The 14,897-nt window shown below is 51.0% G+C and overlaps 1 protein-coding gene across 2 annotated transcripts in view; it reads left to right on the top strand.

Moving 5' to 3' along the window:
• The window catches only part of NTNG2 (netrin G2), a 39,580-nt gene that overhangs the window by 15,165 nt on the left and 9,518 nt on the right, over positions 1 to 14,897 (top strand). The window contains exons 3-6 of one of the 2 annotated variants that reach the window (XM_042879043.1): positions 360 to 1,003; positions 10,325 to 10,497; positions 12,094 to 12,120; positions 13,935 to 14,048. In XM_042879043.1, the coding sequence (XP_042734977.1) occupies positions 360 to 1,003; positions 10,325 to 10,497; positions 12,094 to 12,120; positions 13,935 to 14,048 (958 nt within the window). The remainder of the gene's footprint in view (positions 1 to 359; positions 1,004 to 10,324; positions 10,498 to 12,093; positions 12,121 to 13,934; positions 14,049 to 14,897) is intronic. The other variant, XM_042879042.1, reaches the window with a different exon arrangement.

The raw sequence follows: 14,897 nt of genomic DNA, 5'->3' as shown, positions 1-14,897 counted from the left end.
TGTGCCTGGGGGCTGAGCTGTTTGTTCTTGTGAGCAAGCAGGCGTGAAAATGGCCTTCCATAGGCTTGTAACTTGGCCAAGCTGAAATGAGGTTTCTCAGGGACTGTGTCAGGGAAAGTACTTTCTATGAAAATCACCCCCGTGTCAAATTGATGGGCCCTTTCCCAAAGGACCTATCAGAGGAAACAGCTCAGCTGTCCTTAGGGCAGAGAACCCACGCAGAGCCAGGCCTCCAATACTACAGCTTAGCTGAGCAGTCAACATTTACCAAAAGCACTAAAAAACAGGAATGGGGCAAGTAGGGTCTGGCTGGGATGCCCACGTGTTGCCTTTTCTCGTGACCGTTGCTGTTGTTCCAGGAGAACCCGTACCTGTGCAGTGACGAGTGCGACGCCTCCAACCCAGACCTGGCCCACCCACCAAAGCTCATGTTTGACAGCGAGGACGAAGGCTTGGCCACATACTGGCAGAGCGTGACGTGGCGCCGGTACCCGGAACCGCTTCTGGCCAACATCACTCTGTCCTGGAACAAGAGCATCGAGCTGACGGACGACATCGTGATCACCTTTGAGTACGGCCGTCCCACCATTATGATGTTGGAGAAGTCTCTGGACAACGGGAGGACTTGGCACCCGTACCAGTATTACGCAGATGACTGCATGGAGGCCTTCAGCATGCCAGCACGGAGGGTCCGGGACCTTTCCACCACCAGTGCCAACAGGGTCCTCTGCACGGAGGAATATTCCCGCTGGGCGGGCTCCAAAAAGGAGAAGACCGTCCGCTTTGAGGTGAGGGACCGCTTCGCCATCTTCGCTGGCCCCGACCTCAAGAACATGGACAACTTGTACACGAGGCTGGAGAGCGCCAAGGGGCTCAAGGACTTCTTCACCGTGACCGACCTGAGGATGAGGCTGCTGCGACCGGCGCTGGGGGGCACCTACGTGCAGAGGGAGAACCTCTACAAGTACTTCTACGCCGTGTCCAACATTGAAGTCACCGGCAGGTAATGGCCGCTGTATTTCTTTGTATATCTCTTCTTGGAGGGATGACAAGAGGTTTACTGATGCACAGCTAAGCCACCAGTGTTGATGTCAACTGGTAGATGATCAGCATTCCTCGCTCTAATATCCCCTTTCCCAAGCCAGGGCAGCATCATTGTCATAAAAGAGATGTGTCTTTGCAGGGAAAGGATGAAGCACCCCCAGGGATGCCCTCTGAGGGGGGAGGAATGAGGCTTTCCCCATTAAATTCCATTGGTCCAAGGAGGATCATCCTGGCTCAGCCCCAGCTCCAGCCAACAAGCTTTGGGGAGAGGCCAAAGCCAGCACCAGCTCTGGGGCAGGGCTGGGCAGGAGGGGATTTGTTTCTCCTGCTTTTTATTTCTCGTTTCTCTGTGCAGTGCCATATGTTATGTTATGACATCAACCGAAAAAGCAAAGTAAGGTGGAAAAATGCCGAGATGGCTGATTTCCCATCCAGCTTGTGGATGCAGCTTGTGTGAGACTCAGAGGCGAGAGGGGAAAAATCTCCCCATCACCCACCACTGCTAACAAGAATCTCCACAGCGACAGAGGAGCCGTTTGTATTGCTTCCAAACTGTTTGCTTCTGAGTCTCACAAGCAGAAATGTTCCGCAGGTGCCGCTGAGGCTGGCTTTGACTGCACTCCAAGGGAGAGGAAGGGATGGAAGAGCCCTTTATTTCTGCGGGGGGTGACGGGAAGGGCAGCGGGAAGGGCTGAGCAAGCAGCCACAAAGCAGGCAAAGGCAGATACAGGGCCAGCACGCTGCCTTCCCTTTGACTCCAAGCATGGTGGCTCCTTGGTGGCAAAGCTGCAGCGTCTGGTAGGCAGCACTGAGCAGACAGGAAGGGTTGGAGTGGATGGTTGGACATTGGGGCTGGTCAGAATTCAGGCTGTTAAAGGGATGCAGAGATTTCAGCTCAGAAAGCTGTAAATGAGGATGTGACATCAGATGCCCTTGTGCAAGGACCTTTGGCTTCTGAGCTTCAAAGGTGCTGTGCAGGTAACCAAGGACTCATTGCTGTGTCCACAGTATATTTGGGATTCTTGATGCTTTAGGATACGTGGTAAAATAGAGCTGTTACTGTGTGGTGTAGGGGCTGTGACGGCCCATAGCTGCCTGTCCCCACAGATCACTTTGCCTTTCATGCCTGCCTTGTGCAGAAGGTGTCCCTTCAGCATCTCTAGTTCCTGGCTACAATGCTGAGATTTCCCATAACCGAGCCTCTTGCTGCCTGTCAGGTGTTTTCCTTTCCCACCCTGTCCAAACCTCACCACATACCCTATTATAGCAGCAGAGGTTGCTTTGAGAGAGAAAACCCCAATAAATTTTTGTGAAAAGAGTCAAAGAGAACAGGGGAGGAACATGGTGTGGGGGTGGCACAACCCCTTATGAGACATCAGAGACTCCACATCCACCCACACCCTTGGGCCAGTGCAATCAAACAGTGCAAACGCCTGATGGGAGCTGCAATGCTGCATTTCTGCCAAGGCTGGGAGGAGAGGAGTTGGGCTTTGCTGGCTTGGTCCTGGAGGTCTCTAGGACAAGGAGGGACAGGGATGGAGTTGATGGCTGTCCTGGGCTGAACCCCCAGTGCTCAGGTGGAGCAGCTCTGTGTGAATTCACTCTGCTCTGGTGGTTATTCCAGTACCAGCAAGCAGGGCCTTTTTTTTTTTTCTTTTTTTTTCTGGAAAGCAATCTAATTCGAGCTATAAGCAAAGCCTGTTACTTGCAGGGACTAAGACCAAATTAAATCTTGTGTGCGGTCCAAGAAGGGGTGGAGTATTGAGATGAAGAGAGGAGAAATCGATGCAAACTGTGGAAGGAAGGGAAAGGATGTGTCGTTTGGGATTCACCACTGAGGTCGTAGGAGATGAGAGGGAAGATGATTCTGAAGAAAGGCAAAAACAGCCAGAGGATCCCAGCTGGGGTGCAGAGGAGCTGGTGACCTGCATATGAGAGCAGCCCAGGGCTGGATGGAGGAGCAGTGGTGCATGGTGGTTGTCCATGGCACACAATGAGAGATGTCCATCTCCAGTTGCAGCTCATAGCGAAGGGAAGAGCAGAATGCTTTGCTGTCAGGGCAGGCTACAATGGGTGGTTCCTCATGCTGGTGCAGTGCCATCCCAGGACCTCATCCAAGCACACTCATCCTTCACCTCTCTCTGCTTCCCATCAACGAAAACTGCTCACCACAACCTTGCAGAGCTCTGCAGAAAAGCAGAGTGATGGAGCAAAGGACACAGGGAGAAAAGGGAAATACTCTGCTGCCTTCCTTTCTTTCATTAGCCAGGTTGGTGGGGACCCAAGAGATTGACAGGACCTGAAAATGAAGTGAGTCCTGAGGGCCTTTCCTGGTGCTGCTGCTTTGCACTCCGTCTGCATCTCCTGCAACCTCAGTCAGGTGGCATTTCTCCTTTCAGGGCTGAAGGTTTATTTTTACTGTCTTTCTTTTCTATATCTTTTTCTTCTTTTTTTTTTTTTTCTCCTTTCCTTCCATCCTGTCCCTATTGATCTGCACAGTAACTGGAGCTGCAGAGGAGTCAGGACAGGAATAGACACGACAAGCCCTTGGCCTGTGTGCTTGTGCTCGTGTGCGTGCCAAGCGTGCGGGTAAGGGAAGCGGAAGGGCTTTTCCCCACAGATCTCTGCTCACTGCTCATTGTAGAGTCATGGAATCATAGACTTAGGTTGGAAAGGACCTTAGAGATCATCCAGTTCCAATCTTCTCCCTGGTGCAGCAGTGAGCTCGGTTGTTTTCTTGAGAGCGGGTGGATGAGCTTTTCCTGTCTGCTGGGACTGGCAGAGGGAGATGGATTCTGTCTCCATTACACATCATGTCTCTTTGGAGTAATCTTTTCCCCTCCATAACGTCAGTCACCACAGTGCTCAGTGGGGCACGCTCCATCACAGAGACATTAATAAGCTGTAATTGAAGCTAATGTGCCATAGCTGGGACACATGGACTCAGTTAGGAGAAATCAGATTGAGCAGAAGCGAATCAATTTCAGGCTGATTATGAAGATTTTTCTCCTTTGTCCTCCCTGCCCCTGTGCATGCTCTGTCTGTCTGTCCTGCTGGTGATAAGCAGTCTGTGGAGAAAGGCAGGAGGAGGGAGCGATGCTCATCACCGTGCAATAGACACAAAACTCTGGAGCAGTCCCTTTAGACTTTGCATAACGACTGACGTCCCCACTGAATGCCTTCTCGTGAAGATCAGGTGGGACCCACCAGCTGCATAACTTCTGCATTGCAGAAAGGAGATAGCAGGGACCTGGGGGTACAGGATCTGGGGAAGCATGGGCTTCTGCCATCTGGGCATGCCCAGGAACATCACCCCAAAACAAGCCCCATACCACACAGACATCAGGAAACATTTCTTCTCAGAAAGAGCAGTGTTGCACTGGCACAGCTGTCCAGGGAGTGATGGAGTCACTGTCCCAGACATCTACCAGAGCTGTGGGGATGTGGCACTGAAGGACGTGGTGGGCACAGTGGGGTGGGTTTGGGTTGGACTTGGGGATCTGAGTGGTCTTTTCCAACCTTCATGATTCTGTGATTCTACTTTCTCCCGTGATCTGACACAGCAGCTCACAGCCATCCCCACCCACACTCAGCATCTTTGGGAAGACCACAAAAACCAGGTTGAGCACAGCCCCCATCACCCCTGCTCTGTCCCACAGCCCCCAGCAGCCACGCACCGGTCCCCAGAAGTAACAGCATCCTGGTGTCAAGGACGGCCAAGCCTGCGCCAGCGGTACCATGAGGTCCTCATTCCGTCCTCATCTCCGTGCCAGGCAGCCCCAAGAGCTGGAAGGATGAATTTCCCTGGCACTCACCCAGGCTGGAATTAGCTTCAGTTCAAGCAAAACCTTGCTGTTGGTCATATAGTTAAATTAAGTTAAGGCACAGCAACTGTTTGCTTTGCTTTCCTACAGTCTCGTAAAAGGCTTTACTCCCACGGAAGCTTGCTGGGAGGGAACGAGGCAGTTAGGGACAAATCTCCCCCTGCACCCAGGCACTGCTGACACTCTGTCAACAGGCAGATGCTCCAGGTCCCATTACCTGCTCCTTGCCTAGTTTTGTGAAGGTTTTCATTTCCACCCAGGTTTTTTTGCCGAGCTGTGTCCAGCCCTGAGCAGATAATAGAATTTTGCCGATAGACTGAGAAGGTGATGTATGTTAAAGCACTTAATATAAAGAGACTTCTACAGGAGCCCAAATCCAATTTGGCCAATGAACTCAATTGCAAGCATTATTGCATTCCAGGAGAAAGACCAAGAGCATTTACACACATTACTCTGCAAATATTTACGGTCATGTATCGCTGCGATGTCCTCCTCACCCTTCCTCCCTTCTGCTGCCTGACCCCCTAATGGGGAAGCTTGGTTTTGTGTTTGCCTTTTTAAGACAGCTTTGAATGTAAACAATGCTCCACCAGTCAGCAGGATCCTGACAGCTGGTGAGTGTCACCTTATTTCAAATAAATAGCCACTTGAATGGGAACAGCCAGCTAGCACACTCTCCATTTTGGCATCTTTTAAATTGTCTCCTCTTTGCAACCCAAACCTCAAATCATTTCGAAGGGCAGTGAGCAGGGCTCCTCCCCTCATCAGTCCCCACCACACAACCAGAAGCAAAAACCCGCAAGGAAAAGGAACCACTCACAGCACGTCCCTCTGTCTGAACCCAGGGTGTTTTTCTTACTTGCTCATTTTTTGGCTCTACAAAAAGCAGCAAAACCCCCTCCCTCCTTCCCCGCTTTGCGCTGAAAGCAGCAGAGCATTAAGATGTCTCTTCCTCCCTGTTTGGCTTCAACCACAGCTCAGTTACACTCCTGGCTTTGCTCCTGGGTGAATGAGCCACATTTGTCCCATTCTGTGTTTGCATGGCCCCTTCAGCCCCGCTCTGCCCAACAGGTCCTCAGCAAGAGACTGTGCCTCTTACATAGACCAGCCATTAGGAACTATTTCTCCTTGCTTCTGCATGCACAGATGGGCCAGAAGCAATCCAAGCTGAGCACTCGTCGTGCTTTGCCCAACAGATCTGCTCCATGCTTTTGCTGAGCTGCCAAAACAGTCGCAAAGGAGCAGGTAAAAAGTGGGTGAGCCACAGCCAGGCAGCTGCTGGAGCATGCTGTGAGCATGGTTGGGGATGACAATAGAGAGAGGGGAAGAGTTATTCATGTTTCCCCAAGAGCAGAGATCAGTTGAAACACTGTTCTCCTTCGGGATGGAGAGGAAAGAGCTCCCTTCAAACACAACATCCCATGAGACTCATTAAAGGCTCATCAATTACAGTGAGAGCAAACAATTCAGGGGAAAGCGATCATAATCCTTCCTTTGGATGGCAGTCATTAGCAGCTTTCTGCTGTGTTCTATCTTTCCCCAATGCCAGCTTGGGTAAGCAGAAAGGGAGCAGGGGGGCACCACTGCCAGCCCAGAGCACAGATAGGAGAGAGCATGGGAGCCAGTTGGAGGGGACCAGGTCTCCACCACATCCCTGGGCCACCTGCAGCAGCATCCTCACCTCGAGCACAGGGTGGAGATGACAGCATGGGCTGGATCAGAGGAAAAGAGAGGTGGTCACACACCATCGTGGCTTTTGCTGCCCCATGTCTTTGCTCATTCAGCAAAGAGGTCAGGAAGGAAAGGAGCAAAGAGATGTTCCTGAGTTTCGTGCTCTTCAAAACGCAGCTATGAGCAGAAAAGCGGTTGTGAAACACGTAAGGATCTTCGGAAGGGAAGGAAGGGCTGAGAGATCTTTTAAAACTTGTTTCTAAAGTCAATGGTAGTGAAAGCTCAGGGGAGGTGGCTGCTTTCCTGCACCCACCCGCGGGCTGTGCCTGCTCCCGCAGCCTGATGTCTTGGCACCAGCACACCTCCAGCCGCTCGCTGCTGTGACCTCCAGGATGCTGACTTGGGGAAACGCAGGGAGAGCTGCTCTTTATGGCTTAAAAAAACAAAAAAAAAAAAAAGAAGGACACTTTCTGTAAACTTTCCTTGGCTCTCCAAGCTCCTTCCCATTCCCTGGTGGAGGCATTGGCAGCCTCCAACTGCTCTGCACCACTTGGAGGGAAGGCAGCAGCCGAATGACCTGCACTAAGGATAAACTCATAAATACCCTATCTGCACACTGCAAACTGCAGCGTGTTGGGCCAAGTGTTGCTCTGGCAACTTTTGCTGAGGTGTGGTGTGAGCTTGCAATGCAAAAGGCAGCTGTGTCCACCTTCCAGCAGCAGAGCTGGCTGTCCCCAGATCACTGAGGGTGTTGTGTTCCCCTTGGGTTTGCTGTCACCCACCATGGCTGCACCACACATAGGCTCTGAGTACTCACCAAGAACTGCTGCCATCACTGCTAGTCTGGAGCCATGAGCTGGAAAGGAGAATTGTGGAATAGAATCACAGAATCACAAAGGTTGGAAAAGAACGTCTAAGAACCCCAAGCCCAACACCAACCCCAGCTCGTGCCCACTGACACATCCCTCAGTGCCTGTGGTTCTGGAGCACCTCTGGGGACAGTGATTCCACCACTCCATGGGCAACTGTGCCAGTGGTATCCAACCAGAGCACCCCGTGCTCAGCTCTGTGCTGCAGGCAGATCAGTCAGTTCTGGACTGAGGCCACTGCTGCCTTCACCATTGCAGAGCACAGGTGTCTGCCCCACTGCTGCTCTTTAAGCCTCATTGCTAAGTTGCTCCTAACCTTTCCCTTCATCCTCTCTTTCCTGAGATGGCTGCACGCCCAGGAAAGAAGAGAAGAGAGGAGCAGGACGAGCAGCTCCCACCCAGGGGACCGGGTTAATGTCATTTTCTCCTGTCTCCACCAGCTGGATCTTGGCTGGGGAATGATGCTGAGCACAGACTGGCAACGAGAGCATGTCCTTGGGCTGGAGGCCCAGAGGGGGAGGCAGGAAAGCCTGGGGAAGGGGTTAAAGCTGAGCTGCATAGTGGGGAAGTCCAAATGCAGAAAGGCTGGGGCAAAACGGGATTGGCAACCTAGGCCAGCTGCTGGCTATTAAATAATGCAGCCTGATTGATTGCTCTGAGAAGTGCTGTGCTGGGGGGTCAGCTCACTGGGGTTATAGTTCCCTGCTTAGATTGATGATCCTCAAAGGTCAAAGCCAGAAAGCAATTCCCCAGTAAAATTGATCTTTTGGATAACAAAACTTCTGCACAGCGGTGACGGGCTGAGAAGTGAGAAATAGGCGAGAAGGGTGAGAGGCTGCCTGTGTTTGCTCTTTATTTAATTTTCCTTGTTTACACCAATTAGGGAGTGAAGCTCTTCTCCGGCAAAGGAGCTTCCGCTGGCAAAGGATCAGACACCGTGCAGGGACAGGAGGAGGCAGCTGTGGCTCTCCAGCACTGCTGCTCTGCTTCAGGGCCCGGTGCGGCTGCAGTGAGGCTCTGACCTGCTTTAACCCCCTTCCCTGCCTGTTTCCTTCCCTTCTCCCCTCCCGCTCGCTTATTCGGAAGTGAAAGAAGGAGGCCAGATTCGCTGGATGCTGAATAATTTAGAGCCCAGCTCTGCAGCACCGATGGCCGGGCATCACCTCTACCAAAGGGCTGAGACGGCTCTGCCGAAATCTGTCCTCACAATGGGCACAGAGCAGCTGAAATGCATCATCCCCAGGTGTGAAACTGCCCAAAGCCACCGCGTGCTTCAGCTGCAGAGTGTGGGTGCTTGGAGGCTGTCTGCTTTCAGCCTGATGCAGCTCCTCCAGCTCCAGGCTCCAATGGAGCACACTGAGCATGTCAGCCCCTGCTCCACTGGCATCATTTGCTCCCCTGTTCCCCTCTTCCTTTTTAGGGTCTGTGAAACTCCCTACCCTGCTTGGCCAGAGCTGAGCAGGGCTGTGCTATGGGGATACTCACCCAGCTTACGCTCAGCCTCTGAGCACAGTTTGCTAGAATTTAGGACAGGGAGGGAGGAAGGAAAGAAATCTTACATGAGGTCAGTGTATCCAGCCATGCATGAACAGAGGCAGCAGAGGCAGGCTCACCACATCAGCACGGTGCCTGGGAGCCTCTTTGGGGGATCCAAGTGCTCCTAGGCATGCGTGGTGCCTGTAGCCAGGAAGGGACCAAGCACAACTCCCAGCCTCATCCACTTTGTTCATTCCTGGGCTGACAGAGCACAAGAAGAAGCAGGCTGTTTCTTCCCACAGCTTCTCTGCGAGCATTTCATTTCCCTCAGCTCTGCAAGTAGCCCTACAAAGCAGAACACATCCTGGTCAGCTCCACACATTCACATCAGGTTCAGCATCACTATTTTCTAATGGTTCTGCTTTTAAGGGTATACATTATTACACGATGGAGAAAGCAGTGAGAAACCATCACGATGTGCTGGGATCCACTGTCCAGAATGAAAAAGGATTTTTGGTACCCACAGCACTTGCCCAACTGGCTGAACTGAGTGCTGAACAGAACCACATGTGAGCTACGAGCTCAGCCTCTGTGCTCTGCACATGTCACCTCCCGAGTCTGAGCAAAAGGAGTTGCTGTGCACAGTGATAATTACTCCCTGCACACTGGCCTACAGCTCATTAGAAGTTTGTTAATGTTTGCAGGTTGCTGAATAGTGTTTTTCATTGTTGCCTTCTCCAATGAGGTGCTGACTATAAGGCAGGTTCTGACGGTGATGTTTCCCGGGCACAGTGGGCTGGCTGCATGAAGTAAAAAGGGGTTTTGATCATAGAATCATAGAATCACAGAATCATAGAATCATAGACTCATAGAATCATCAAGGTTGGAAAAGACCTAAAAGATCATCCAGTCCAACCGTTCACCTATTACCAATAGCTCCCACTAAATCATGTCCCTCAACACAACATCCAGTCCTGTGGTGCAGCTTCACACCACAGGAGAAAACACTCTTGAACTGAGAACGATGTACGGGGGCCAAGGGGCTGCCACATTGGTGTTAACTGCTCTCCTCCATCTGAAAAACCAAAGCTTCCTTTCTGCCTCCAAGTAAAAGCCTACATCTGGGCTGACAGCTGCTTGTCTGTCATAGAAATGTAGGGACTCATTCCTGGGGTCTTGGATGGAGACTGTCTTACCATGAAATGGTCTCTGCTCCCACAGTTGGGTGGGAGGAATAAGGAATCTCTCATCTCGGAATGCATTGTGCAGATCCCCCAGGATATCATAACCCCACAGCACCAAATTCCCTGGGTTCAGTGGAAAAACACCGCAGAAGGAACAGTAGAAGTGTAACCAACCCAGCTTCACCTCTACATTTTCAAACACACTGGGGCAAGGACGAGGTGCAGCAAAACTGACATCTCTCCTGTTTTCTTCCAGGTGCAAATGCAACCTCCACGCTAACCTGTGCACCTTCAAGGAGGGCAGCCTCCAGTGCGAGTGTGAGCACAACACCACGGGGCAGGACTGCGGCAAGTGCAAGAAGAACTTTCGCTCCAGGTCTTGGCGAGCAGGATCCTACCTGCCCCTCCCCAACGGCTCCCCCAATGCATGTAAGTAACCTGCATCTCAGCCTGCACAATGCCCATGGATGGGAGCAAGCTCTCGTCTTCTCCTCCTCCATCTCAAAGCAGTGCAGGGCACTCAGCTTTCAGAAGGGAAGTGAGGATTTACCTGTGGTGCACAGAGAAATGAGAACGGATCCGGGTGGGCTCCAAGGGGATCTGTTGGTGGGTGGTAGGTCAGTGGTGAGTCCAAGGACGACTCCATTTAGACCTGTACAAATACGGTACATAGCAAAGGTTTGTGGCTTTGTAGCAATGCACATTACTGTCCCTTGGAGAAAATTATTTGGCCACAGTAGAGCCTTGGCTTTCCCATAGCCCGTGAGCCTAGTGAAGCCGGCTGCAGGAGCTGCACCGCAGCTATCTTGGCTGATTTCTGGATCCTGTTCTGTGTGTGTTGGCGTCACAGGCAGCGCTGAGAGCTGCAGTCCCTCTGCTCAGCTCCAGTCTCATCCGATTGCTGCAGCGACACAGTGACAGAAGTGAAGGTGCGCAGATTAGAGAAAGGATGTCTACCCACCATCCTTCAGCCAGGGAATTGGGGCAGGAAACATCACAGATGGGCCACTTTCTTCTAGGTTTCCATCCAGTCCACATCAACAGACTTGTTTAAATGTCACACAGCCACAGTAGCCCCTTCGGCCTTTCAAACAGAAGCTTTGAGCATTACCAAAGAGAATCTTTTCCTTCCCTCCCCCCAATTTTTTGAAAGATTTATGTGCTTTAAGATGATCAAAGCTGAAATCCAGGCTCCGAAGGCCGTGACGGGAATGTTTTGTGTGTGCCAGGGATGGTAGACGAGCAGGTTCTTTGAAAGGGAACGAGCTTGTCAGCTACCACCAAGCGGCTGCATCGCTTCAAAGGAGACTGGGAAAGTTTCTGGTGTTGACAGGCACAGACATGCTGTTCTCTCTTTTTCCCTCCCCTCTGTTCCTTGTGTCTCTTCCTATCTCTTTTTCTCTTCTTCTCTTGTTTCTCCCATTCATCTCTCTTCCCATCTGTCAATCAGTCTTCCTTCTTTCCCCTCATCTCTCTGTTGCTTCCTCCTCCTCCTCCATCACCATCTTCTTCCTCTGCAAGAGGAACTGTTCTCCACAGCCCTCTCCTCTTGGAAGCCTTCCACCAGTGGCCCCCTGCTCTGTGTTCGTGCCAAGCTGAGGCTTTCAATGCCTTCGGGTGGCAGATTTGAATCTCGTGGCTTTGCAGCCCCCTATGGGAAGGGCACTGAAATTCTCCCGCTGAGGACTGCCTGGATGCTACAAACTGGTCCAGACCCTGCAATCCACACTTAGCACAGGGAACCTCACAAGACGCGCTTGTCCTTCACTGGGCATCAATGGGAGGTCAAGGTTAACAGAAAACCTTTCAGCCAGGACCAAGATGGCTTTTCTACGCCATGAGAAAGGTGTGTGATATCAGACCCTGGGCAATCTCCTCTGTGCTTTGACAAGAGCAGCTTTTAAGATGATGCATCAGACATATTTGACTACGAGCAAGGCCCCTGCCAACTGATGGCTGTTTGGTCTCTGTGCACCTGTTTGATCTCCTGCTCCCAGTGACCCGTTTCTCCTTGTTTTTTTCCAGGTGCAGCTGTAGGCTCAGCAGTTGGCAGTAAGTAAAAACGTAACTGAAATGCTGGCATTTAACCCCTCGGTGCATGCTCCTTGTGGATGTCACTAGGAAAAAAAGAAATATGGTTGTTTTCTGTCCATTATCATTTTTCCAGGCAATAAGTCTCCCCTAATTGCTCCTCATTTTCTGTCCTGTCAAAGAGTCTTATATTTTCTTCCTCTGACTTCAGCAGCCTCATTTTGCCTCTTCCTCTGGCATGGTTTCCCCCCATGAGGTTCGTTAGAATGGCAGCCGGAAAGGAAATAAAAAAAGACTCTTCAGAAACACCACTGCTCGCTGTGAACTTTTCCCCCCAGTGTTGCAGACTTTTGCTCTAAGAAGGAGCTGGGTTTGAATTATTTGGCACAGCATCCAGGCTGGGTCACCTTGGGCTACCTATAGAAAAACCCACACACAGTGTGTGTACGTCTGTATGTACACGTGTGTGTCCATGAACATATGCCTGCGAAGAGTCTGCAGCAAAGAGTGCAGAGCTGAGGAGGGATTTCTCTTGAAAGATTAATAGGAATAATAGGAATAATAGGAGTCCTTATTTAACAAAGCTGGAGGTAGTTTGGTATCAAACAGCCCTGAGTCTGGGGGAAGCAGTAGCTTGGCTCTGAGTTTCGTGGCTCAGAATTGCCCTCCAGAAGAAACAAATCATAGAGCTGAATGAATACTGAGCTCTTCAGTTTGCAGGCAAGTGGAAAGAACTGGAGGAGAAGTGGTTTCAGATAACTTCAAATACAATTAAGAAAAATGCACCTAACTGAAAGCTGGATAATAGTTTTTTTTCTGGGTAAATGAACCCTATTTAGAGTAATTTGATTTTAAATTTTCAAATAGAAACTAAAAGTCTCCCTTAAGTAATTTAGGATTAAAAATAAAAAAAAAAAGCTTTACAAGTCCAAAACATTCTTTGCTTTTCTGATCAGAAACATTTTGGCAACCCTTCTTCCCCTTTACGCAGCCTGGCATTCTCAGCTCTGCATTTGTTTCACTGGAAAATGTTTCCCATCAAAATTTTCTGCCAGGATGAAGCTGGGGGTGTGCTTAGAGCAATGTGCAGAAAGCAGACAGGAGGGATTTGTATCCAAGGCCAGTTAAGGAGAGATTATTTAGCCCGCATAGGAGACTAGACTTGACCTAAATTAAGTATTTAAACTAGCTCAGGGCTATTATGAAATTAAGCACAATAATCTGCATGAAGCAGTGGGACAAACAAGGACACGAGGGCAGCAGGTGTAAGTTAAGTAGGAATTTGTGTTCCACATGTTATTTCGGTCCCGGCCGTTGTGGCAGGCAATGGGCATCGCAGCCAGCACCGTGCTGAAGCCAGGACAGCAGTTCCTTTGCCCTGGTGAGTGGAAGATGCTGGTGGGAAGGAACAAATGGCGGTGGGACAGGTTGATGTCGCTGGTGCTGAGCAGATTTGGGGTGCTGGGAGGAAGCTGTGCTGCGGTGGGCACGGCTCTGCCATCTGGCATGGGGAAGGCAGCAAGCAGGAGCCCATCCTGCTCTCTCCTCTGCACAGGGCGTGCTTTCTTTTCCTCTTTTCAAGTTTAATTGGCAATTAGTTTATGATAGAGCTGTAAGTATTTAAGCTAATATCAGCGCCAACAGGGTAAGCTGATAGAGCCACAGCCTCCAGCCCCGCACGCACACGCTCCCAGCGTCACAGCCTTAATCCACAGAAACCTCCCAGTGCCCCAGTTGGAACCGTGCTGGGAAATCAGCCATCAGCTCAGCCCATGGGGTGCAGAGAACCCTTCTGTGCCCTGCAGTAAGTGCCTCCCACCTCTTCTCTTTGATAGCGTTTGAGCGACCGCAGCGGGTTACCACTGCAAAAACCACCACTGCAAAACCCATCCCCACCACCACAACCACCACCAGCACCCCCCTTCCTGCCTCCACCACCACCCAACCAGGTGGGTGCCATCTTCCTGCACTCCTCTTTTTGCCTTCTTCTCACCCTGGCTCCTCTGGTGATGCTGGAGAATGCGTGAGGAGTGCTGTGGGTTTTCTGTGCTCTAGGATGATACGGGGACATGGATAAAAATCAGCCTGACAGGTTCACATCTCTCAACCTCTGAGCAGACCTGGTTTGCTCTGCCCCTATCCAGTCCCAAGGCACTGGGAGCAGGTGCCATGTTTCCTCCAACCATGAAGCCAACAGTTACAGATCCACCTTGAAGCCCAAGACCATGCAATGGGTTGACATCCCCCTCTCTTACCATCAGGGCAGCAGGAAGAAGCCAGGACTGGATGCAGGGAAGCATCCTTTCCCTATTTTTCCTCCTTTTTCTTTCTTTTCCCCCAAAAAGTCACAATGGGAGAGGACTGTGCTCACCTTCCTTCCCCCAGGGGGCTGGCTCTGCCTTCACTGGCTCTCCAAATCCTGCCTCAAGTCCCATCTCAAGGGCTGAGCTGCAGGCTGGCTGCCTGCTCAAGGGCAAGCGTTCAGAGAGAACTGGCACACACCAACAATCCCAAAGCAGCTCTGCACAAATAAAGGGCAGAGAATGGAGCTCGCACACGCCTATAACACCCCTTCCTAATTTCTGCAATCACCCCATGGAGGAAAACTTTTGTGCTTTCTCCTGGGGTTCCTCCTCCCCTCCCCTGCAAACAAGGAGACATCATTTTCACTTTTCTTTTGGAAATGAGCAGATAAAACTTAACAGCAGGACTTTTTTTTTTAAGCTCCTCATGGGGGAATTAGACACGCATTCCTCCCATTGCCATGCTTTCTGGGCCTGATATTTCCCAGGAGGAAG

The sequence above is a fragment of the Lagopus leucura genome, unplaced genomic scaffold (genome assembly GCF_019238085.1).
Source record: "Lagopus leucura isolate 7727_CA_CO unplaced genomic scaffold, USGS_WTPT01 Super-Scaffold_100022, whole genome shotgun sequence".
Classification (NCBI taxonomy): domain Eukaryota; kingdom Metazoa; phylum Chordata; class Aves; order Galliformes; family Phasianidae; genus Lagopus; species Lagopus leucura.
Note: the sequence above shows the minus strand (reverse complement) of the source record. Positions and strands in the feature narration are given on the sequence as shown.